General features: G+C 51.3%; 11 protein-coding genes across 11 annotated transcripts; 7 read left to right on the top strand and 4 right to left on the bottom strand.

Moving 5' to 3' along the window:
- Positions 1-879: 879 nt before the first annotated feature.
- bgt1 (1,3-beta-glucanosyltransferase Bgt1) lies at positions 880-1,984 on the bottom strand (the record flags this gene model as incomplete). The annotated part of the gene is made up of 4 exons (XM_035503930.1): positions 880-1,109; positions 1,182-1,342; positions 1,400-1,657; positions 1,725-1,984. The coding sequence occupies 4 exons, from the start codon at positions 1,982-1,984 to the stop codon at positions 880-882; spliced, it is 909 nt and encodes a 302-aa protein (XP_035359823.1).
- Positions 1,985-4,041: 2,057 nt separating this feature from the next.
- AtWU_08821 (emp24/gp25L/p24 family protein) lies at positions 4,042-4,933 on the top strand (the record flags this gene model as incomplete). The annotated part of the gene is made up of 4 exons (XM_035503929.1): positions 4,042-4,239; positions 4,378-4,585; positions 4,667-4,854; positions 4,916-4,933. The coding sequence occupies 4 exons, from the start codon at positions 4,042-4,044 to the stop codon at positions 4,931-4,933; spliced, it is 612 nt and encodes a 203-aa protein (XP_035359822.1).
- Positions 4,934-5,491: 558 nt separating this feature from the next.
- AtWU_08820 (metallopeptidase Mip1) lies at positions 5,492-6,091 on the top strand (the record flags this gene model as incomplete). The annotated part of the gene is made up of 2 exons (XM_035503928.1): positions 5,492-5,620; positions 5,684-6,091. The coding sequence occupies 2 exons, from the start codon at positions 5,492-5,494 to the stop codon at positions 6,089-6,091; spliced, it is 537 nt and encodes a 178-aa protein (XP_035359821.1).
- Positions 6,092-6,255: 164 nt separating this feature from the next.
- On the bottom strand, positions 6,256-7,200 carry AtWU_08819 (DUF3237 domain-containing protein; the record flags this gene model as incomplete). The annotated part of the gene is made up of 8 exons (XM_035503927.1): positions 6,256-6,378; positions 6,449-6,468; positions 6,521-6,623; positions 6,686-6,704; positions 6,757-6,896; positions 6,966-7,000; positions 7,069-7,096; positions 7,159-7,200. 8 exons carry the CDS (start codon positions 7,198-7,200, stop codon positions 6,256-6,258), a joined length of 510 nt encoding a protein of 169 aa, XP_035359820.1.
- A 1,348-nt stretch (positions 7,201-8,548) lies between these two features.
- On the top strand, positions 8,549-10,603 carry AtWU_08818 (endopolyphosphatase; the record flags this gene model as incomplete). The annotated part of the gene is made up of 2 exons (XM_035503926.1): positions 8,549-8,726; positions 8,799-10,603. The coding sequence occupies 2 exons, from the start codon at positions 8,549-8,551 to the stop codon at positions 10,601-10,603; spliced, it is 1,983 nt and encodes a 660-aa protein (XP_035359819.1).
- Positions 10,604-12,903: 2,300 nt separating this feature from the next.
- Positions 12,904-14,043, top strand: erg27 (the record flags this gene model as incomplete). The annotated part of the gene is made up of 1 exon (XM_035503925.1): positions 12,904-14,043. The coding sequence occupies one exon, from the start codon at positions 12,904-12,906 to the stop codon at positions 14,041-14,043; it is 1,140 nt and encodes a 379-aa protein (XP_035359818.1).
- A 1,402-nt stretch (positions 14,044-15,445) lies between these two features.
- AtWU_08816 (uncharacterized protein) lies at positions 15,446-16,570 on the top strand (the record flags this gene model as incomplete). Its single annotated transcript, XM_035503924.1, has 2 exons — positions 15,446-15,596; positions 15,699-16,570. The coding sequence occupies 2 exons, from the start codon at positions 15,446-15,448 to the stop codon at positions 16,568-16,570; spliced, it is 1,023 nt and encodes a 340-aa protein (XP_035359817.1).
- A 640-nt stretch (positions 16,571-17,210) lies between these two features.
- Positions 17,211-19,072, bottom strand: AtWU_08815 (MDR family MFS transporter; the record flags this gene model as incomplete). Its single annotated transcript, XM_035503923.1, has 4 exons — positions 17,211-17,502; positions 17,603-17,953; positions 18,011-18,828; positions 18,884-19,072. The coding sequence occupies 4 exons, from the start codon at positions 19,070-19,072 to the stop codon at positions 17,211-17,213; spliced, it is 1,650 nt and encodes a 549-aa protein (XP_035359816.1).
- Positions 19,073-20,043: 971 nt separating this feature from the next.
- Positions 20,044-20,436, top strand: AtWU_08814 (uncharacterized protein; the record flags this gene model as incomplete). The annotated part of the gene is made up of 2 exons (XM_035503922.1): positions 20,044-20,164; positions 20,264-20,436. The coding sequence occupies 2 exons, from the start codon at positions 20,044-20,046 to the stop codon at positions 20,434-20,436; spliced, it is 294 nt and encodes a 97-aa protein (XP_035359815.1).
- A 385-nt stretch (positions 20,437-20,821) lies between these two features.
- Positions 20,822-23,032, top strand: AtWU_08813 (transcription factor domain-containing protein; the record flags this gene model as incomplete). Its single annotated transcript, XM_035503921.1, has 3 exons — positions 20,822-20,891; positions 20,943-21,015; positions 21,070-23,032. 3 exons carry the CDS (start codon positions 20,822-20,824, stop codon positions 23,030-23,032), a joined length of 2,106 nt encoding a protein of 701 aa, XP_035359814.1.
- A 571-nt stretch (positions 23,033-23,603) lies between these two features.
- On the bottom strand, positions 23,604-23,915 carry AtWU_08812 (glutaredoxin; the record flags this gene model as incomplete). Its single annotated transcript, XM_035503920.1, has 1 exon — positions 23,604-23,915. One exon carries the CDS (start codon positions 23,913-23,915, stop codon positions 23,604-23,606), a length of 312 nt encoding a protein of 103 aa, XP_035359813.1.
- Positions 23,916-24,085: the final 170 nt, after the last annotated feature.

The following is a 24,085-nucleotide window of genomic DNA, read 5'->3' as shown; positions in this document are numbered from 1 at the left end:
GTCTGTAGGTACCAACCTTACCCAAAACTCATGCGAGTCAGTGGGTATCAACTCTATGCTCTGCAAGGCGCGGGGAGTCCTTGAGTTTGGGAGCAAAACAGTATCCGTCTGGAAAGACCCTCTCTGTCTGGCAGCCTGCAGGTTGATGGATCTTCCCTCGCTGCTCTCTCTCTCTCCCCAGCCTGCCTGTGGAATATGGCATCCACTCCCTCCAGCCTTTGACAATAAAGATATTAGATGGATACCCGACCGGATGTCACCCCCCAGATTTATGCATTCTCCATTCTTGTTCCCCCCCTGAACCAAGTGCTTCCCTTCCCCCAATAGATAACAATCACCTGGTTGACGCGTGGGTTCCTGTGGTTCGTGTCTGCATTCAGGGGTAAAACAACGCTACTTCAACCGAACCACGGTTCCCTCGGTTGCCCGTGACTTAGCTAACAACTTTCCCAATTGGGGATCCTTCCAATTGTGCCCAGCCATGTCATCGGTGTCAGACTGCCATGACACTTATAGCCCCATGCGGGACAGCCACCACTTCTAATTCTTCTATCTAAACGTCTCATCAAATGTCTGTTCATTTCGTCTTGACAGCCGTCGCATCTTCCTTCTCGGTGTCTGACTACTGCATGATGTCTAATTGCAAATCCAACTGCCACTCCGTATCGCTGTAGCGGGATTTCTACAAGCCGCATCAACTACTACTAGAGAAATCCTCCCAAGATTTGAGACTTGCCTCGATGTTCAACATGGATTCGATACATATACATACAGTACAGCAAAAGCTGTCCGAGAAATAGTAGATACATATTTAACAGATCAAGTCACTGTGCGTCAGACTTTTGAAGGTGCAGCATCAGACTGATTCTAGTTCGGCTTTCAACAGGTCACGTCGAACTTGAGCTGGCGGTCGGCGGTGAAGAGTCCCCAGTGTTTCTCGTCCATGGACTGGCCATTGTCACCCACGCTGTTGGGCTTCCACTCCTCGTCGAAGGCCTCGAAATAGAAGACGTCGGTTCCATTTCGCAGCATGGGGCATACCGCTGATTTGTAATACTGTGCAGCATTCTGAGTACCAGCTTTAGCAGCACCATAATCGGATCCACCGTCTAGGAAAAGCAATTCATCAGTTCATCTGCACCTCTGCTTAGGCGTTGAGGGATGTTGTTTATTTATCTTACCGGTGGGCCAACCAGTTTCTCCATTTCCAAAGCGGATATTGCCCGCATTAGCTCCGGCAACCTGCTTGATATGCTTCTCGGCCTCCGATATGTCATAGAAGTAGGTAGCGGGAGCATTGTTGATGTCTACATCCTGCCAGTAGGCGAATCCATTGGCCAAACTAAATCATCGTTAACTGAGACTCGGAATACGACATGATCGGGGAAGGAAGGCTTACAGGTAAGTGACACCTCCTTGGATGATGGGATCGGCAGTGCCATCCGCGAATTTGTTCCAGCTATCAACGGTGCCAACAGCGACCGAGGGGAACTGGTTCTGCACCTGTTGGATTTTGCTCAGGAGTGCCTGCGCAGTGAGACTTCCGCGGTAGAGAACCTCAGAGCCTACAGTAATGGCAGACACAACATCTTCATTCCCAGGGACGACCTGCTTCAGGGCGTTGAAGTCCTGGTCAAAAGACTGGTCGTAATCCGCCCTAGAACACACCAAAAGTTAGCTTCACGGAGTCAATGTAAACGAGTCAATCGATGACAATGCCTTACCAGACTCCCAAAACGACTTTGAATCCCTTGGCCTTTGCAGCGGGCACGATATTCTGAGCAAGATTGCAGTCACTGGCCGAGTATGTGCGGACTATAGTCGTCACACTTTTGAGAGCATCAAAGTCGGCTTCGTAATCACTCGTAGATTTGCAGCTGGAATCACTGTTCTTATCACCTATGGCGAGACCCAGGGTGCCACTAGCGGACACAGCAGGGATTGCTGCCAGAAGGGCAGGAAGCAAACTAGTAGAGACACGCATGCTGGAAGGCGCGGTTATTTCAGTGACAGGTTTCGAGCGATGTATACCGATTGAAGAAGTAGCAAGAGCAGCTGCTTAGGGAAGGACAGGGTATAAGAAGAGAGTGTGGGAAGTCAAGAACCTGAGTTTTGGCTTCTTTCGAAGGAGAGTGAAGAAAAGGGGAAGCTCTGTAAAAGGATGGCTCGTTCCTGGCTATATGCAAGCAACCGAAATAGAAAGAACAAGAGAGGAAGGATTGGCAGGATTTAAGTAAGAATAGAAGGAGTTGCACGGCAAAACGTCAGAACTCAGAAAGACTGTGGAGTCATACTTACTTGTACAGTACAGGGTACCTCCAAATGGGGAGCCCGGCGGTGGCCTACGAGACAATGAATGAATAGCTAGACTCGCCTCCCAGTGGGACAACTCCGAAAGTCAATTGAGGGAAGAAGGGAACTGGGCTTCACAGCCAGGGATTCAATCGCCGGAAGAGACCATTGTTGGAGTGACCAGACTCTTGAAGGGTCCATCTACAGTGGCTAAGCCAGGGACGTTAGCCAGAAGGCGCCCAGTGGAATAATCGAGATACACTGGATGTTAATGGGGTCCTTTATCCACCCCTGCCATTCCGGGGTCTCCGGCTAAGATCTCCACTGCAGGCGCCAGGGTCTGGACCCTTGGGCCTCTCGAGCCCATTACCGCCCCAAATCACTTCTGCTTATTCTTCTTTGCTCCCTTCACTGCAGAAATATTACCGATCACACAGTTATTCTGGGCATGTTAATACGCACTATCTCGCCGATTTAATTTCGGCCATACTACAGCCAGAATCGAAACACTAGTATCGTTAAGAAGAAGCAAAGAGAATAAAGCTCCCCACTCAAATTCTGCGAGATTGGCCTCCGTTCCGGTTTCATCCCCCAACTATAATATTGTGAGGCGAACTTCCCATGTCCGACGATCTCGTCTTCTCGAATCCCTCCCCACTTCCATCAATAAATTTAATGAGAGATCATCTCTTGGCCACCATCAATCAATCACTAGGTGTTCAGACCACAGATGATGTCACTAAGAGGGCCCTATAACGCGTACACCGGCCATGAACCCTGGAAATATGAGCCACGGTTCACTCAAGAACAGGTGGGTGAAAGACCATTATTGTTGCTGCTAAGAAAAATCCCGCAATATTCGTTCTCCCACTTCCTGATCCATCATTGTTACCAAAGAGAAGCTTCCTTACTCATCGCAGTGGCGCGTCTATTACCAAGGTTGAATCCCGCGAATTGTCTTGATCTAGACCGCTTACTTGATTGTCCTCCCTTCATCCGGGTTGAGGCAGTATCTTGCTATTACTCTAGAGGAACCTGCGGGTACCACAAGCTGGGAAATGTGAGCTCATCATACTTAAGTCGTCGGTTTCGGGTACTATATACGAGCAAGCAAGCATCGAGAGGTCTGCGCAGTCAATGTTGGCTCACTGTGCTTCGTCAAATATTTAAAGACCGAAAGGGTGTCCATTTGCGATCTTTAGGAGGCAGTCAATCAAGAAAAGCAAGAGATAACCCAAGGAGGGAGAACGTGAGTATGCCTCGTACACCTGGCCATGAATTGTTCATGATTCCTCAGGCTCTTTTAAGATGCCTCTATTCCTCAGCGTTCACGGACGCACTGAAGCAATGTATGTATGTCTGTAGAGGCCAATTAGCGCTCAGGATGTCCGTGATATACCCTAAGGCCGCCACCAAGCTCCTAAATCCAAATGTTATCAGATCAAGACAAAAAGGAATGATTGAACTCTAGATATCGTTGATAAGAGAGAGTCGAAGTAGTAAAAAGAAGCATCGCGCCCTTCTAGACTCCGAACCCTGCCAGGACTAGTCCAGTTAGTGCCGGGTGATCTGGTGGTGGTCCGAGCGTCCAGAATTCCCAGCGCAGCACAGAGACCACCTTGCCCGTCGGGAGTCGAAGCACACCTAGCAAGCCCGACCACCACCACCTCACCTGGATCTTTCTCGAGGAGAACTCCACCAACCTATTACCGGATTTGGAGTCATCAAAAGTGAATTACCCTACCCATCATGCGATTCTCCGCGACGACTCTCCTGATCACGGCGCTGGCGTGGTTCACCACCGTGACCGCACACAACATCCAGCTCCGGGCTCACTCCCGCGAATGCTTCCACGAGTCCTTGCACAAGGATGACAAGATGACTGTCTCCTTCCAGGTCGGAGACCGGGAATTTGGTGGCAGTGGCAACCTGGAGATCGATTTCTGGGTAGGTTCCCTGAGCAGCATGCTAGTTGTCAATCTCCGCGCGGATACCGTTCGGGATGTTTTGATATACAATCGAGCTTGCAAGGACACAAAACTACTTTGAGGAATATAGTCACTAACATGTGATTGATTTCAATAGGTCGAGGACCCCCTGGGTAACCGTCAATACTACAAGCACGCCATCTCGTCGGAGGACTACTCGTTCAACGCGCACTCGGACGGCAAATACGTCTACTGCTTCAGCAACGAAGGATGGGCCTCGAACTCCAAGGAAGTCTCTTTCAACGTTCACGGAATTGTCTACGTTCCCGAATCGGAATTGGCGCAGGATCCCTTGGAGGCGGAAGGTAGGATTGCAACACCCCGATATCGTCTATACTAGTCTTCGGCGACCGTATGAGCTAACCGCTATTGATTCCTCATCACAGTCCGCAAGCTGTCCGAGGCCCTGGCACAAGTTAAGGATGAGCAGTCGTACATTGTCGTGAGAGAGCGGGTTCACCGGAACACGGCCGAGAGCACCAACGCCCGTGTGAAGTGGTGGAGTATCTTCCAGCTGGCTGTGCTGATCGGAGAGGGTATTTTCCAGGTGTGGTGGCTCAAGAGATTCTTCGAGGTTAGTCAATTCCTTCTTCTGCCTTTAACCGAATTCAAACTAACAATAGAATGATGAACAGGTCAAGCGTGTTGTCTAGAGTGATTATCTTTACGAGCGTGATAATTGTAAAGGGCATTATATTATACCCTTGACATTCTTCTTATAACTGAAATTATGGAACCTTTCCCCCTTTTTCTTCCAATCCCAATTGAACAAATAAAATCATCTGGATGATTCTTATTACTTTGGGATATACTATCAAATGTACGAAGCATGTATACAACCAAAAGTGAACCAGCGCAGCATTAGATTCCTTTAGCGCCATTTCCACAACATAAACCCGATAGCCTTATCACAAGCGAAACAAAGTCTGCATTATCAGTAGTAGCAGCAACAGACAGGGATCCTCCGAACGGGCCTCCCTACTAGATAGTACGTAGTAGTAGTACTACTTACCAATGTACCACCAACCACCCCAGGAACAGAAAAAACCCCGCACGAGCCCATCACCCAAACAAAACAATCCTGACGGACAGGGTCCATCATGCCATCACATCACATTCCATCATGCGATAAGAAATACTAGCAATCTCTTTCATGTTCGACCCAATCCATCCATCCATCCATCCTACACTCCATCATCCCCAAAAACCAAATGGACCATATAACAAACACCTCCAGCTTCACCTCCACCTCCACCGACCCCCTCTTCTACCTCTGCTGGCGACGACAATCATGCAATACCTGCCTGAAAGGCGATGTACCCTGTAGCTGGTGCGCGGTGGTAAGTCCATCATTATTCATTCTCTTGCACCAAACTGAACCACTTACAAAAAAGAAAATGCAGTCCTCAACCTGCGTCCCTAACCCATCCCTCCTACCTATTCTCTCCCCGCTGCACTCATCGCAGATCTGCCCGCTCGGGTCCAAAGAGCGGTGGGAGCTCCGCGCAATACCCTTCGGGTGCCATGTGAGCACGACTACGTTTCTTACGGGCGTGGTGGGGGTGCTGGGTACGTTGGCTGTGCTAGGGTTGATTGCTTTGGGGGTTTGGGTTGGTAGGGGGGTACGGAGGAGGGGTGGGTGGAAGGGGTTACCTGTTGTATTTGGGAATGGGAATTGGGTGGGTGTGGTGTTTTCGCGGTGGGGTGGTAGGAGGGGGAGGGATGGGGAGGATGAGGAGGGGGCGGGAGGGGGGAGGAGGGCTGGTGATGGTGGGGAGGATGAGAGGAGGCCGTTGTTGGGGGGTGGGTGAAATGTGAATGTGAATATGAATGTGAATGTGATAGTCTGGGTTGTGGTTACACAAGGGATGAGTGAGATGGGTGGAGAGCTTTTATGTCAATGTTATGAGGCTTGCATTTCTTTAGCAGGTCTTGTCTTCTGATTATTGTTCACTGCTATGCAGTATTTGCTGATTCAGCCCTGGACAACCTGGCTGACGCGGTACTCGACCACAGTAGGCTTGCCCTTTTCGATGTTGAAGCGTCCCTGGGCGATGAAGACGCGGTTCTCGAGCTCCTTGTAGCGTTCACTGCCGGTCTGTGGTTTTGTGGTGGTCTGTTAGATTTTGGTGCATTCGTTATCCGGGCTGGAATGTGGTATATCTCACCTCGAAGGTAATGTGCGTGACTATATTCCTAGCATTAGCACCTGTTTTCATTACTCTTAGAGGATAACTTACAAGCACTGTTGAACGGAGTCGAGCCATCAGGAGCAGCTCCGGCGAAGACGGCCTGCACTTCGGGAAGCAGGGTACAGACACCGGTGTAGTTCAGGTAGATGAGCTATAGTAGATGACTGGTATTAGTTATTGCTCTCGAAACATTCTGAAGAGCCATCCACATACATCATCGCCATCCTTGGGCCTAGATACTAGTCATTAGAAAGGTAATCATCTTCAATAAAGGTAAAACATACTTGATAACACCGTGCGCATCCAGACGCAAGTGCTTGCCGTCGGCATCTGCATGGATGTAGTCGTTGCCAACACCGACGAACTCGGCGTCAAGAGCAGGAGAGAATCCAGGCACACTCTGGACAGTGCCGCCGGTCATGGGCTTCAGTCATGCTGGATTGTTAGTGGGATGGTCTTGTGAGAAGGAAGGGAAGATTGGGTGGCTGCTTACGACGACCTGCAGGCTGTTCTGCCGAGATGCGCTGCCTTGAAGGAATTAGCCAGTTTCCTGGAGCTATGGCCCTTGTTACTTAGTAGATGTCTTGAGGACTTACCGACGCCTAGCGGAGCATCGATTGTGACCTATGTTGGGGGACAATGTCAGTTGTGTGTAAGCACGCGAGGTCCTGTATTGGAGATTCTACCTTGAAGGTGAAGGCGGGCTGGAGGGTAGGGAATTCGGACATGTTTAGTTCGAGTTGACTGATGCGACGATGTTCTATAGCTGTGTCAAACTGTATTATGCTCTGGTGCTTGCTGGAAGAAGTCGAGCAGCTGATAAATCGCGGACGTTAAGCCCCGCTCCTCGGTGAGGGGTCAGGGACACATGTTCCACAAGCAACGGCCAGCCTATGGCGATCCCCTGAACGGTGATACCCGGAGTGATTCTGATCGCCGCGGGTTAAGGTACTTCGGGCAGTTTATTTACTATGTAGAACTATAGAGGACGGAAGAGTGAGTAGTAGGTACCACTGTGACAATTATCCAGCAAACATAGAAAAACTACTTAGCTCAAAGTCACATGCTTCGACTGGGTTGCCAGATCTGGCTAATACCTCCCGATCATTATTATCATTCTTGAACTACAAATCTTTCTCTTCTACCTTCGTACTACTATTACTCGTTCAAGTCTGCTCTTGTGGGCAGATGGCACACCATCAGGTGCTCTAGCCAACTGCATTGTCTCCTTACAGACCCCTGTTTATCTACCAGATGACTCTATTAGTATGCAAAAGCTGACTTTCTAGTTACCAAACCGTATCACTTTCAATCACCTAATCATAGACCAGAGACCACCCGAAGATGGGGCACAGAGTACAGAGGCAGCATAGTGTCCTCCACTATCCAGTAGATCAGGACCACACAGCCTATCACGACTATAGTTGAATCTGGCCCGGATGACAGTGCGGCCAGCGCGTCAACCTTGGGGGTGAAAAGAGAGAAAAGAGAACCCCAAAATGCAGTCGATGACTAAGAGCCTCCGACAATCTGATTGTCGGTTTCAGGCACGTGGGCCGTTTAGACGACGGTACAGGCTGCGAGTACCTTACATTAGGGGGAGGACCTTGACTGACACTGCGGCGCATCTTTACTACTCCATACAGCGCTGAATTGTTTTTCTTGTATGCTCAACAGCTGACCTGTTGAATTGAGTCCGACTGATACTCCGGAGTCAGATGTCCAAAGCAATGTGTCTCTCGCAGGGCTAATATTTAAATGCCAGCCAATTCACCCGTGTTCCTCTGTTCTGCTGGTCGGGTTCCAAACAAAACAAAGTGGGTCCACACGCTACCTCGCGCTTTTCCGCATCGGGGCGGTAGCTGTGACGTCGTCGACGATCCAGTTCAACAAATCCTCCATCTCATGTAAATTACCCCCGGTATCGCTATTTGTTGGTCTTGTTTTTAGCTTCGTTTTGGCTTTTTCACATAGTGTGTCGCGTGCTCACTGTGTGCTTCATGTCTGACTCTATTGATCAAGGTTAACTGGTCTCCCGCATCGTCGGGGTTTCGCCTCCTACTCACAGTCTTCCCAATGGTTCCGATCATTCTCCTTTCAGCGCTCTCGCTGCTAGGAATCTATGTGTCTGCCTTCCCGGTTGTGGAGCAGCAACCTCTAGGTGATGTTCTCCAAGATGTGCTCCAGCTCGAGCCACCAAATGCCGATGCGGAGTCCTTCCGAACACTTTCAGGCCGCTTTCTGCACATAACAGGTACCTCTTCCTTTCTTGAACTACACCATGTCAGAGGCAAGAGAAGAGGAGGGGCAGGCTAACCACTTCCAGATCTTCATCCAGACCCCCTCTACGAGCCCGGAACATCCGACGAAAAGAGCTGCCACAGAGGTGAGGGCTCCGCCGGGTACTATGGCGCCGAAGAGACTGAATGCGACTCGCCAATTACCCTCGTTAACGAGACATTTCGCTGGATCGAGAACAACCTTAAAGACAAGATTGACTTTGTCATCTGGACCGGTGACTCTGCACGGCACGACAATGATGAGAGAAATCCCCGCACGGCAGATGAGATCGTCCGCTTGAATCAGTTCATGGTGGATAAATTCACCGAGGTCTTTGGCGGAAAGGACACCATCCCCATTGTTCCGACTTTTGGGAATAACGATGTAATGCCGCATAACATCATGAAGACCGGTCCGAACCGGTGGACGAAGAAGTACCGCGAAGTCTGGCACAAGTTTATCCCCGAGCATCAACGTCATAGTTTTGTCGAAGGCGGCTGGTTCGTCTCCGAGGTAATCCCCGATGAGCTCGCAGTTATCAGCTTGAACACTCTATACTTCTTCGACTCCAATTCTGCCGTCGATGGGTGCGATGCGAAATCGGAGCCCGGCTATGAGCACATGGAGTGGCTTCGGATCCAACTGGAGATGCTGCGGACACGTGACATGAAAGCCATTTTGATAGGTCATGTTCCTCCGGCAAGATCTGGCAGCAAGCGCAGCTGGGATGAAACATGCTGGCAAAAGTATACACTATACGTGAACAGATTCCGTGATGTCGTTGTCGGCAGTGCATACGGGCACATGAATATCGATCATTTCATGCTGCAGGATAGTCGCAAAGTGGACATTGCTGCCAGCAGTGAGTCTGTTGTCTCGTCCGATCTTTATGACGACTCAGGAGAGATCTCTGTCCAGTCGCGTTATGACTATCTATCCAGTCTTAGGAAAGACTGGTCCAGTCTACCGTCTCCACCTGATGGTATGCCGAAAGGCAGCTTCCTGGTAGACGAATGGTTCGAGGAGGAACATGAAGCTGCGGCGAGCTCAAAGAGTTCAAACCCCAAGAAGAAACAGAAGAAGTTTCTCAAAAAGATTGGCGGTCCCTGGGCCGAGAGGTACAGTGTGTCGTTGGTGTCACCGAGTGTGGTGCCAAACTTCTTCCCTACGCTGCGGGTGGTTGAGTATAACATCAGTGGCCTAGAGGATACCAATGTCTGGGCCGATGCCCCTACCTACAACAACTTGGGAATGGCGACTCTGGACCACAACGAGGATGAACTTTCGGCCAACGAGAAAAAGAAAAAGTCCAAGGACAAGGCTCCCGAGCCTCCATCGCCGACTGCACCTCCGGGGCCGGCATACTCCAACCAGGCATTGACCTGGCTTGGGTACACTCAATACTATGCTAATCTGACCGAGATCAACCGTCGGATGGCGCAACGTCACCCAGCGTCGGCAGACGAAATTTCTGACTCTGGTCAAAATAATGGCGCTAGAGAGCTGAAGTTCGCAGATATTTTTACGTTCGACGTTGAATACGATACCCGAAACGACAAGATCTACAAGATGGAGGATCTCACCGTGCGGAGCTTCTTCAAGCTGGCGAAGCGAATTGCCAAGAACAAGGCGGGTAAAAACGATATCTGGGTTGAGGATGCGACCGCCGAAGAAGTCGACACGAATGCTTCTGGTACCGGAGACAATATCGGAGACGAAGTAGAAGTCGAAAAGAAGAAGAAAAAGAAGCATAAGAAGCATAAGAAGCCTAAGAATCGAACATGGAGAGCCTTCTTGGAGAGAGCTTTTGTCGGAACTTTGGACCGTGACGAACTTGATGATATAGAATAATGGTACCTGCTTGCCTGTTTACCAGGGAGAGGACAGGAGGTATACGACGTTATGGCTGCGACGTTTCACTCGCTCTTAGCTTATCTGTGTTGCTGCAATGTATATAGTGCTTCAATCATAAAGATCACTTTTGGAAATAGATCGCTGCTCGTATTGCTTCCACTCATTTGTCCTTCGGAAGAGGCGGTGGGGAACTGCCGCGGCAAACTGTTGCAGATGCAGGCTGTCGGTCATCATTCATTCATCCACCCCCATCTAACTGATCAATCAGTCCTGTGCTTGTGGTATGACAGAGCCACTGATATCATCTCCTTTCATCTCCGGTTGTAATTGAAATCGATCGAGGGGCCAACCTTCCACACAGCCCCATGGAAGACGCACAGATGCTTCTGATGCCACGCTGGCAGATGGCCGCCAACTGTCATCATCCAGTGCTGCCGCCATCCTCATGCAAAGCCTAACGCTAAGAAGCGCGCGGGCGCCGAATCTCCACGCTTGCAGTTTAGTTGAGCGACCCGGCTCAGTGGCGGCTCGCTCATGCATAGAAAGATGGGTTTGGACCCGCGCTGGGCCTTCCATCTGCAACACTGCTCGCAGGCCATGTGTGACTTTTGGCTGCCAAAAATGAAGAGGCTGGCGACAGCTGATCCACTGTGCTATTCCTATCTTATCCTCCCGGCTGGATCAAAAGCTGCACGGCAGGGGAAATCAGCAGTTGGGCTCTGACACGTATCGAACTAGCTGATGCGCTGTCCTTCCGCCTAATGCCTACTAAGTCTTAGGGACGGGACCATCATCCAACATGCCACATTGCCCTTCGTAATTCCTTTTTCATTTCGGTGATGGTGGCCACCCAGAAATGACGTCCCTCACCGTGGCTGCAATTGGTGCCCGATGTCTCATCTCCGCTTGGAACGGCGGCCAGGGCAGAATGAAAATTGACGAGCACAGCAGGAACTAATAAAACAAACAGACGGCGTTCTAATTGATCGTATTTCACGGAGTACTCTCTCTTTCCACAGAAGCGGGGGTCCATTCGCCCTATATGTATAGTGGAGCTTTGCCGCATTGATTCGCACGGCATTGTACCTCCGCACTGCCGTGGCTTCATCCACTTGGCTGTGGCCAGGGAAATATCAACGGGGCAGATAACCTGCCCTTGCATCATTATTGCTCCGCACATCCATTCATTATCGCTCTAATCCCACATTCTCGCGCAGCTGCGACCGAGTGCCCAACTTCAATTGGGACGAGAATTGACTTTCAGAACATTGACTTTTTGTGGTTATATCTTCTGTTGCCTCACCCAAGCAGGCTTCGTTTCATGGGATAGCGACTTCAGGCCTTGAGATAGCTGCCATCACTTCCGGCCCCAAACTCGTGGGCGGTGCCCGCCCATCGCTGGCAAGAAGCACAGACTAACGCCTTACCTCGCCTAGTTGCACACGATGCATCAAGACTCCCTCCTATTTCACAACGACCAGTTCCTTGCCCTTTGTTGTTTCGAATGCCCCCTTCCCCGTGCCTTGCGTTCCTAAATCCCACCTATACCCTTTCGCGCTCCCACGCCCGCTTGACTATCACATTCTTCTGCTAGCATAGCCTTGCATACAGGGCTGTTGACAGCAGGCTGAGGAGAATTCTCATCTAGAAGAATTGATCTGGGTGGTTTCCTTTTCGGGTTAACGATTTGCTATTTAAGTCTGATTGCACTACGGAGTACACCCGCGATCTGATCCTCGCTGATTCTCCAATTAAAGACCACTAATTGCTGACATATGTAACATACTTGCTTTTGCTTTCCAGTTGAAATTGGCGGCTTTGTGCTTTCGTCACTAGGGGTCTCTGCATGTACAACTGATCGGCTATTCAGTCCTATTCGGAGGCGGCACCGAGAGGCGCGGACAAGCCACAGATACGACGAGTCTGATTTTGAGACGGGCGCATTCAACGAAGGACTGCGCTTGCAATTGAGGATTTCAATTGCGGAACCGGCAACTTAATACCCAAACATATCGAGCTTTAGGCGCCAGCACGAGCATGGGAAGCTTTGGTGCATGCGACGGCTGATCCAATTCTAAGAACCGTTTGCGCGCGCGTCCGAGGTAAGGCTCCCGATCCCTTGGCGCTTTACATGTTTCACTCCGATGCATCTATCTTTTATATGAGCGCGGTGGGCAATCTGTGGCCACTGACTGAGAATTCTTAAACGGCCCGATGCTGTGGGATCGGTCCTCCCCTCCAAAGTTGTTGTTCGGTTACACTTGTTCGAAATTTGTTCTGTTATATACCAGATCATCATGGATATGACTAACTTGGCAATCGATTGCCCTGTGATAGAAACCGGCTCCCTTGCTTTGTGGATGGCTTCCTCCGAAGTGGACCAGAAGGCCTTGGGCAATTTTGCGGCCATGACGGGCCTTGAGAACCCGTTCCTGTCCGCGATGCTGTACAAAATTCTGGGGCTGTCTGTTATGTTATCGAAGAAACTCCTCCGTGCACGACGGTTGCGACGCCTTGACCCCACCCGAGAGACTAAATCGCTTCATCTTTATTATCATATCATCTGGCTTTCCCGCGAGGGTCTTTTGATATTAGAGGAGTTTGTCCTGCCCCTGGTTGAGGGATGCATGGAACTCAAGATTCTAGCCTACAAGTTGCGCGCCTCCTTCTATCATATATTCGTCCTGTTTCAGAATCAGCCTGCTGTCCACACGCCGGGTATCGTCAGCCTGCCGAGTAGTACACCTCTATCCAATGGCGTTACTGAAGCCGAGTCACCATCCAAGGATTCCAATTCGCGATTTTCATTCCAGCTGAAGCCCGACACGATAACGGTTTCCGGGAAGCCCAGTTCAGCCTCGGATGGTGCGCCACGAGGCAAGGTTACGCAGGCACCCCCGGGCTTCGCGCCGGTTCAACCGCCCAAGTCGACCTCCTCGTTTCTCCTCCCTGCACTCGACTACACCCCCACAGCTACCGCATGCTTCAATCATGCTGCACTCCTGGCGGATCAATTCCTCCCGGGCTCGCACCCGCTCCGTCTGTCCATCAAGCTGGAATTTGCTGCCTACCTCTACGACTGCTTACATGACACTCACGCCTGTCGACGGCTGGCCAAGCAAGCCATTGCCGACGTGTACAATGCGCAGGAGGGCATGGACGACGAGAGCTTCGAGGATGCGGCTGAGATTGTGGGGATTTTGGGCAAGATGGTGAAGCGGGGAAGGAACGCAAGCAGTGCTGGAAATAGCACCACGGCTTTGAAAACACCTCGGGAGGAGCGTAGTGAGGGCACTCGAACGCCGTCCTCTCAGACAACTTCGAAGAAGCCGGCAGCGCGAGTGCCGAAAAGCTCTCCGGCGCGCGCGACCAAACCGACGACTAGCGAGGGCATGTCACCCGCTGTGCCCGACCCCACCATGATGAATCCCATATGATGCCTCTTTGCTTACAACCTGTATATGCTTCTTCTTGGACCTACGGAGGAGTCGCGCATGGAGCGCTTGGCCTGTAATTTTTACTTGACTTGTGCGTGTCTGTATCATCACTGTACGGAGTTGCGGCGATAGACTGGAATTGGGCATCAGCTCGCGAGGAGCTGTGGTCAGTATGAGCGATTAAGCGTGATGAAAAGCTCAGGTGGGAATAGCAGACCGGCCAGTTGTGATGGGTGTAGATAGATAGATCTGTGCGATACAAAGGATGTTGTTGATGTCATGCACCCCACTTGTGTGTGCTTGTCTGGACAATAATGGACCTACACTTGATACTAGTTACTAGTAGCAACAATTGTCAGTCTCAAGCCAATGGTTATGGGGCAGGATGGATCGATGGATCTCTTGTTGATGTTGCAGTGGAGGCCAACGCATAGTCGCCTGAGGCAACCCCCCACCCAGGGTCCGGTGTAAAATACCATACCGGGCAGGACAGGATAGATTACCGGCGAGGCAGCAGTTTTCCCATTGACTCCTGAATGTATATTTCATGTTGTGTGAATGAAAAATAGAATTGACTGATGCCTGCAGGGGGGCAACTTTGAGTGTGAAGAGGCGAAAAGTCAACACGCAAACGGGCAATTTGTTTCTATAGATACTTTTTTTTTCCCTCATCGACATCGAGACGAGGGTGGATTACGACGACGACCTTTCTTGGCGCACCACCTGCGAGGCCATCCATCGCCAGCAAGAAACAAACCTTTTTAGCCATTGCGACCCTTTGGGTTCTGTCTTTTACGTCATTCGACGGGGATCGCCTCCTGCAGCATCCGGCAGTATTATCTTTACAATTCCATCTCCAGCTGATCTTGCGCGCAAATCAGATTTCCCCTCTTCGTCCTCCACGTCGATTTCCTCCTCCCCCCACCACCAACATTAAAGTTGTGTTGTTCTGCTCTTCGTTGCCGGGGGCTCGAGTGCCAAAAAGGACGCGCCTGCTTTCCCTTCCCGACCGTCCGACCGCCTGATCGACATCATCGCCCAGAAGCGAAGGACCGCAGATCCAGCGCAAGACCCTGAAAAAAGAAACGCACCCGAACGAGGTTCTGCCCCCAAGGCTGCGCGCGCAATCACGTCTGTCAGAAGACCCTGAACGAGGCTGCGACACATCTATATTTCTTTACTTACTTGCATAAACCCTCCGAACCTTGAATCTCTGTGCCAATTTCCACATTTTATTTTTCTCCTTTAATTTTGATTTCCTCGCTGGCAATGAAGCTGTTCGTTCTGGAAGCCTCTCAAGAACGCGGGATCCTCATCGGCTGTTAGAATTACCTCTTTTTTTTCTCTCCGAGGATTGTGGATTGGAAACCAAAGTCAGGCCTTCGTCGGTCGCTGACTGTGGATGATGCGGTCGGGGCTTCAGAAACCTGGGGCCATTCCGTTTCTTGCTCTCTTGGTCTTTTCGCTATTTAGTTTGGTGCCGTCGCTCGCAAAGGAATGGGATTTCTATAACGTGCACCTGGGGTATATTGGCTATCGCAATGACGTTCGACGTATGCATTCCTTATTTCTTCTTCTATCATTCCCCCCTCCCCCTTTTTCTGTCCCCCATGTGTTTGGCTGAGTCAGATAAGCTAACGGTTGTGCTGCTGCAGATGTCTCTCGGGTAAAAGATAACTGGGCCGATGTTCGAACAAGATCTCGAGTTTCTGGGACTGGCTGGAAGCCATGGCTCCTAGATGGATATCAGGGGTTCTATGAGCGCAAAGCTCGTCCGCGACGTTGTGCGGTGGACGCGCCATCTCGGAGCTCTTTTGAGGCGGCTGCCGTCTTCGATACCGATCCTTTGGCATTTCCGGCCCGAGAATCCTCGGCTTTCACTCGGGGAGTCCGCGCTTTCAAGGCATTGGTTATCAGGCAGCCGGATGAGTCGCAGTTACTTCCGACCTTTGCAGCGGAGGGTGATGCCATCGAGCAATTACCTACGCGACTCAGTGCCCTCGCCAATTCCTCAGTTATACCAGCTGCTCCTCTCGACGACGGACCTTTCGGGGTGTCGCCTACCAGCAATTCCATGATACCAGCTACCAGCAGCGTGGTTGATGTATCTCGATGGTTGCTAGGGTTGTCCCGTGCCTCATGGCAGCAGGTCTGCCGCGCGGGGAGCGAGTATCTGGAGAACATGACTGCTTGGCAAGCCCGCCAGCCCAACTTCGACCTCTCACAACACAACAACCACACCACCTCCTCTCACCCAACAGTCCCGCATAACCACACACCCCGCGAACAACCTATACCCCCGAAAGCAGTAGTCGTGAATTATAGCGACGACACCGCCGACGACGCCAGTCAATCAGCATCCACGCCAAGCGCCACGCCGCCCCCGCCGGCTCTCTCCCCCAACAGCACCGCACCGACTGCCGGACAGTCCAAAGTCGCGGGATTCCAGCAGGAGACCGAGCACATGCGCCGGGGTAGCTGCATGGCCATAGTGATTGGCCTAGTAGTGGGCGTGATGTGGTTTTAAACACACCTACCCATCCATCCTCACTCCAGTCATAGAATTGACTGGCTGGTTGGTTGGTTGGCCGGCTGGCTTATTATGATTCTTTGCAGATTTTTTGCTCACACTGTATTTGGTTTCGTTGTACATCACTTGCTGGGGGAAGTCTGATGAGACACCCATTTTGTTTTCTTTTCATGCCTTTACGACTGTTGGACGGATCGGATATAGGAATGGGATGGGCTGGACATAGGAGCAGCCTGAACTGGCCCTGTCGAGTGCAGTATGCCAATCAATATATAATAATCTTCACCGTGCGATAGTGCAGTGGTTTTCAGATGCGGACGTACTAGGAGTAGGTGCGGTTCTGTAGATGAATGTCACATGCTAGTTAAGTACTTGCAACTCACGTCCACACACCTCAGATACTAGTATATTCTTTTCCATGTACTACGATCATCCACCACCATCAACATCCAACTTATATAGTACTAGTAGTACTGATATACTACTACCTATACAACCTCACCTAACCCCACCATACCCCACTGATCTCACCCCCTCTCCTCCCACTGCACCTCCCCTCAACCCAACACAATCCCCCCACAACAACAACAACAACAACAACAACCTAAACCCCAAACCAACAACTTATACTCAACTCCTACGAAGTACTAGCACTAACGCTCTTCATCCTCATCCCCTGCACCACCGCCAACACCCCAATAACCGCCACGCACTCCAACACCACCGCCAACTGCCACGACCTCGTCAACGCCTCATTCAGCACCACCAACACCGCCCGCTTCACCTTCCCAGACAACCCCTCCGTAAGAGTCGAAATCCCCCCAGACAACAACCCACTCACATCAAGTCCATCACCCACTGCAGTGCCCTTTAACCCGGCACTGAGCTCGTTCGTGAAGAGCGCTTGGGCGACGGCGACGAATATAGACCTACACCAAACATATGTAACTTTTATCAGTACCAGTCACAAGAAGAAAAAATATCACCTAGAACAAAGGGATGAAAGGAAGGAGGGATATGGTTACATACGCCCCCATCGTCTGCGAAAACATGACCAACCCCGACCCAATCGGAATATCCTTCAAGGGAAGTGCCTGCTGGGCCACCATCAACGGGGTGACACTACACAGACTGGACGATATGGCAAAGATGATTTGATAGCCGATCCATTCCCCTGTGGGCGTGTCGACAGTGAATGTGGTGAAGAGGCCTGAGCCCACGGCGCCGAAGATTATGGCGACCCCCATGAACATGTCTGGGTGGCCGACTTTGGACATTAGGATCCCACCCGCTAGGGAGACGATCGTGCTGGTTATTACCCATGGGAGGGTCCAGATTCCGGATTGGATGGGGGTTGCGGATTTGACGCCTTGGAACCAGCTGTTTGGGTTTATTGGTTAGTTGGGGGGGTGGTTGTGAGAGGGGAAGGGGAGGTACATCGGGAGGTAGTAAGTCAGGACGAAGATGGCGCTGACGGTGCAGAAGCCGAAGAAGGATGCTGCTGAGACGGTGCGTTGGGTGAATACCCTTGACGGGAGCATGGCGTTGGGACCTTGCCATATCTCCACGCTGATGAATGCGATGCCGAGGATGCCTGCGAGAACTAGCAGGACGATGACTCTGGCGTCTTGCCAGGCGTATTTGAGGCCGCCCCATTGTAGGGCGAGGAGGAGGCAGACGATAGATGGGAGGAGAGCTACGAGACCGAAGAGGTCGAGGGTCTTGAGGAACTCGGTCCAGGAGGTGAAGGCTTCGTGGTCTCGTTTTGGTGGATGGACGAGGAAGAAGAAGGCGATTTGGATGACGGCGCCTATGGGGAGGTTGATGTAGAAGTTCCACCGCCAGGACACCTTCTCGGTGAGAACACCTCCGATCAAGGGGCCGAATGTCGTGGCGAGTCCGCGGGAGCCTGAGAGGAGACCAAGGAGGATGGGGCGTTTGGCTGGGGCGACGAGGATGGGAACGAGAGAGAAGGCTGCGACCAGGAGTCCTGAGCAGCCTACGCCGGCGATGGCGCGGCCGATAATGAGGGAGTGCGAGTTGGGCGCTGCGCCGCAGACGGCGGAGCCTACGAGAAAGAACAGCATTGATATGCTGTAGATCCAGCGGACGGAGTAGCGGGCAAGGAGTTTGCCGAAGAGGAGCTGGGTCGTGCAGATGACCATGGTGTAGACGCTGCTGTACCAGCCGACATCGCCCAGCGAGTGGAAGTTGTCAGAGATGTAGGGCGTCGCTGTGGCGATGATGGTGCTGTCCTAGATGTAGGGTTTGCACGTTAGCATACGTGGTACCCAGCTGAGGATAGCATACCAAGGTGACGAGGAAGATTGCCAGACACAAGGTTGCAACCGCGAGATAGGATTTGATCCCTGAGGGGTATTGAGAAGCTGCAATGGTTGCATTCTGACTGTTGTCTTTGGTCTCGTTCTTGTCAGTGACCTGTCCTTGAGGTTGCTGGGCCTCAATGCTGGGCAGGGAAATGCTGTCGGATCTCTCCATGTTAGAGAGCCTTGGATATCAACAGAAAACGAGCGAAAAGGTAACGAGCGACTGATTGACTGACAGACTGGATGAACGATTCTTCTTAAGCTGACACGGTGAGTTTAGGGGAACAGCCCGTCATAACAAAAGCCCGAATCACGGCCACAAGACGCGTTTAGTCTCCATCCTGCCTGACAAGGCTTGCAGGGTTCAGCAAACTAGTGAGAACTAAAGAGACAAGGTTGTGATAGGTAGGAAGGAGAACAAAGAACCCTGGCAAAAGCAACTAATCACTGCATTAGACCCTTCTCCAAGGCAGCATTCGACCTTGAGTTCTGCCTATCCAGAACATGAGGTGCTGACAGAAGTGATTGGGTTGACAGGGAAAATGAAGCCGGGTATACCATCCTTGTCATTCTCCACCCTGAGTCTCACTTAACGATGGAGCGATAGAGAGCACGGAAATACCTCCACTTATACTAGTTTACTAGTATAGTGCACCAAGTACCGACACCACGCTGAAAACCCACTACATGAGGCATCTGGATGTCGTCCAGCCACCGTCGACTTCCGTTGCCATTGCTGGTATGGCGTGTCGCTGTATCCCAATGTCTGAGGTTCCTCCAATAGTGGAGACAGCGTTGCGCGATCACCGAGGATGACCGGTCCTGGTTTCTGACTCGCTGTGATGTGCTATGCTATGCTAGTCTCCAATCTAGATCTCAATGGGTGAAGCCACATACATACTTGGCCTTCACCACCATGCTGCTCAAACTCACTGCTACAGTGCCATCTCAAATCATGATGAAACGAGACATACCAAGCAACGTCCACATTCCAATCCCCGCAGCGCAGACATCACCAGGAATGTGCTCAGACAGGATTATATAAACACATTCAGCATCCATGCTAGACCAAGTTCACCCTTTCTTCCTATTTCCCATTACTATTGAATACATCCTTCTGATATACCCGAATACTCTATAGCAATGAAGCCACCTACCATTTTGGCCACCCTCTTCACCCTGACCCTAACTGGGCTATCTGTGGCTGATAAAACCTGTACCCCGAGCTTCGATTACTGCTCGGATGTGCTGTTGAATGATAAGGGTGAGGCCTTCTCCAACTATTCCAACTATATGTACTATCAGGTCATATAGTATCTACTTCTCCATCTGGCTAGCTGATGCTAATATGAAACCGGTATAGGCTTCTCTCAATCTGATCTGACAGACGCCCTCCAAGGCACCGGATATGAGAACCAAAACTTGACCAACATTCTCTTCCACTGTACGAATCCGGGCCAGGTTGGCCATGCTAAGCTGTGTGATAACGGGTGTGTGGACCCTCCTCAGGAGGGCAGCCATGGATGTGATGGTTAAATGAGATGGCATGAGAACTTGGCTAGTACTGGGAATGGCGAACAAATAATAGTAACAAATTAATTTCATTATTTTTGTATGGGTTGGAATCAGGTTGAGGTTGAGATTGGATTCACATACAGAAGCACCAGGCAGCCCGGGCCACGCGCGACGCCAGTTGACGGACGCGCCCGCGGGAAGTTCCCTTTGTATTTTCCCATCCTTCAGTTAAGAGGCTGCGGCACTCATTGTAGGTTGCGGGTCTCTGTGACTCTCAGACTATAATATGTGTCATATTTAAATTCAACGTTTTATTATTATCTTCTCGGTATAACAGGCATAAATGCGACCGCTACATCACACAGACTCATTTCCTAAGTAGCCTCCCGAACGCGCAGCCCGCGCCATGAACCTTCCCCCAACTCCCTGTTGCGTCTGCCGCTTAAAAAGGCGGGGATGTGACAGGTCTCAACCTAGTTTGTTCTCTATGCCTCTATCTATTGTAAAGTGGAGCTAATGCCAGCCAGCCTGTGGAGGATGCAAGAAACGAGGACTCGACGAACAATGTTCCTACCGGCCCGAGGATATGCCTCCCGCCACGTACGTCTGCACGTGTATAGTCTGAGGATCTTTGATTCAACTAACATCCTGCAGATCTCATAAAAAAGCCAAAATATCTCATTCAGAGGATGAGAGACGCTCTCTTTCACCTCCGAGGCAGCAGATCCTGACACGGAGTCCTTCCAATGTTGCCTCGCGCTCACAGAGGAAGCGTCGGCGGGATGAGGCCTCTCTTACCCGGCATGATCGAAACCGGCATGACTCGGTGGAAGTATACTCTATCACTTCAGATGACAGCGACCCTCCTAACCCGCCGGGTACCGGGATCAATGCCCACATTTCGCGCCTGACCCGGCTGCAGCAGGCCGTAGATGCAAGAACAGGCCGCGTCAAGACTGAAGCTCCAATCGAAGATGGCATATTCTCGCTGCAAGATACAGGGCCAGACTGCGTTCCTCACTCCACCATTGCCGAATCTCCAGCCCAACTGCCCTCAGATCTGATGGACAGCCTGATCGCCACCTACCTGGCCCGCGACTACGTGAGCTGGCCTATCTTCGACCTGTCAGACTTTCAGTCGGCCTGTGAAAAGGTCCGCGACGTGCAAGACCTCACCGCTGGGTCGAGTGGCTTTCACGCCATACTCATGATGATATTGTGTCTCTCCGGTCTGAGATACCGCCAAGTAGATGAAGCCTATCTGCAGTCCCTCTTCAACCACGCCCAGAGAATGACAAACAGCCCAGAGTGGCAGAGCACCCCATGGGTGCGCGTGCAATGCCTCTTTCTACAATGCCAGTACCTCAACGCAACAGGAAAATCCAAACAAGCTTGGGCACTGATCGGTTACACCATCCGCACCATGCAAGCCCTAGGATTCCAGTCCCAAACAACCGCCCGCAACGGCCGAGAAAGACAGCAGCGCGAACTCGGCCGCAGGCTCTGGCACAGCGCAATCATCCTAGAGCGAATGCTAGCACTACAGCTAGGCCTACCGCCCCAAGTCAACAACCCCCTCCAGGTGCACCTCCCCACGCACCTAGACACCGACTACATTGACACCGTCTCCGGCGGGACACCCAACTCCAGTGGAGACCGGCCCTCAATCATCGAGTTCTTAATCGCATGCGCCAGACTCTACACCCACGTCGAAGACATCACTGCCTGGGAGTCCGAAGCAAGAGCCCGGCCAGACACCTGCGCCGCGAAGAAACTCCTCGCCCTGGACATCTCCCCGTTTCTTAAAACAGACGCTCTTCTCTACGACTGGCAAACATCTCTACCCTCGTTTCTCCGCACCGATGAGACCTTCGAACTAGCGGACGACCCCATTGTCCGCCGACAACGCCACACCCTGCACGCCCGCTACCTCTATCTCCGACTTCGACTCTACCGACCCCTTTTAGCTCTTGGCCTCGCCCTCTCCGCCAAGTGCCCCTGCCGCTCTAACAAGCACCCTCACATGTCAGAGACTGATCCTTCATCGTCCATCAATTCTCCGATCTTAGTAACTATCGTCCGCGACACCTCCCTCAAATGCGCCGCCATCGCCGCAGACCTCGTTGACTTGATCGAAGAAACCGAGGACGGGCTGCTGGACGGCGGGCCGGACGATACCTGGCGCAGTGCTGGCTCGCCCTACTGGGAGAACGTGGAGTATCTGTATGCCTGTGGGATTGTCATTCTGGCTGCGCGGCTGTGTCCTAGTTCGGGCGTGGCGCCGCTGAAGAGGGCCTGGACGAGGGTTATCTCCTTGTTGACGAAGTATGAAGGGTTCCGGGCTGGGGAGTATACTCGTCTTGCGAGGTTGGGGAGAAGCACGCTTGAGAATTTGGCGAGTGCGTTGCAGCGGGATGTGGGGGATGCGATGGTGATGGGGTTGGACGGGGAGGTGAGGACGAGGTTGGTGGGGAGGACGAGTGGTGGTGCTGTGGATTCGTTTAAGGAAGGGCGTAGACACAGTCAGGGTCACAGTCGGGGTCAGAGCCAGAGTCAACTGGGCAATTTGGGTTGGGTTGAGAGTTTGTTGGTTGATTTGGTGGGAGATGATATGTGATGTAGATGTAGATAGATACCCTTTGTGTTTTGATTGATGGCAATTATGATTAGAAATTCACATATGAACTATTATAGAACATACTACTATATTAATCGGTTTAAGGTTACTTTTATCTACTTTTAGTCATAAAATTCGAGTCACCCCTGCTGCTTGGCAGCCATATCGTTGTGGCCTACTTACTACTATGAGTGTTTTGACAGGCTCTCTCGTACCAACATATTTTAAACACCACGAGATAGTATGTACTAGCTAGGAGTATATATCCAGCCCATTCCTCGCACTAAGCCCCGAACCAAACCCATATTAGCACCGTTTTTAGTAGTTACTTACTATTTCGACCAAGTTTTCCATGAGTTCCTCCTATAATACATTGACTGAGATCAACTTAGTAGATCTCCGTCATTGCGGATGCGGTGACCCTGCCGAGTTTCCTATCGAATACACTGCGACCAAGGGGACCTAGACGAGTGCTGCGGTTCCCACGTACAAATCCGAATATCAAGATAGAACTCATAATACATGCATATTTACAGTATATATATACACAATCCTAGACAGCTGTCTCCAGCTACTGCTTCTTCTCCGCCTCGTCGATCAATGTCTCCATCTCCTGCTCCGTCCACCGATGAAACAGCTTCTTCGGATCCGACAACGACGCGTCACTCTGGACCGACTGGACGTGTAGCACGGGAACATCAAAATCGTAGACATCCTTCCAGGGCTTATTGCTCGGGAGCTGGATATCCAACTCGGTGTAATCGAAGGGACGACGCTTGTGCAGCTTCGTGACGGTGAGTTTGGCGGTGTCGCAGAGGCCGCAATTGGCGCGGGTGAAGAGGGTGACGCGAGCAGCGGCGAGACGGGCGGCGGTGGGAAGCATGTTGCTGTACAATCGGTAATTCCAGATGATAATTGGAAGTCAAAGTTGGAGTAAACCAATTAAGAGTATAGAAGTTGTAGATGGAATCGCGGGGAAGAGCAAGAATGGATTGAATGACTGGAACCTTCGAGCTCTCCCCCCGGCTAAGCCCGTTTGGGCCGAACCTCAGC

The sequence above is a fragment of the Aspergillus tubingensis genome, assembly GCF_013340325.1.
Source record: "Aspergillus tubingensis WU-2223L DNA, scaffold_9, whole genome shotgun sequence".
NCBI lineage: Eukaryota > Fungi > Ascomycota > Eurotiomycetes > Eurotiales > Aspergillaceae > Aspergillus > Aspergillus tubingensis.
The sequence above is the reverse complement of the archived record's forward strand: the minus strand, read 5'-3'. Positions and strand labels throughout refer to the sequence as shown.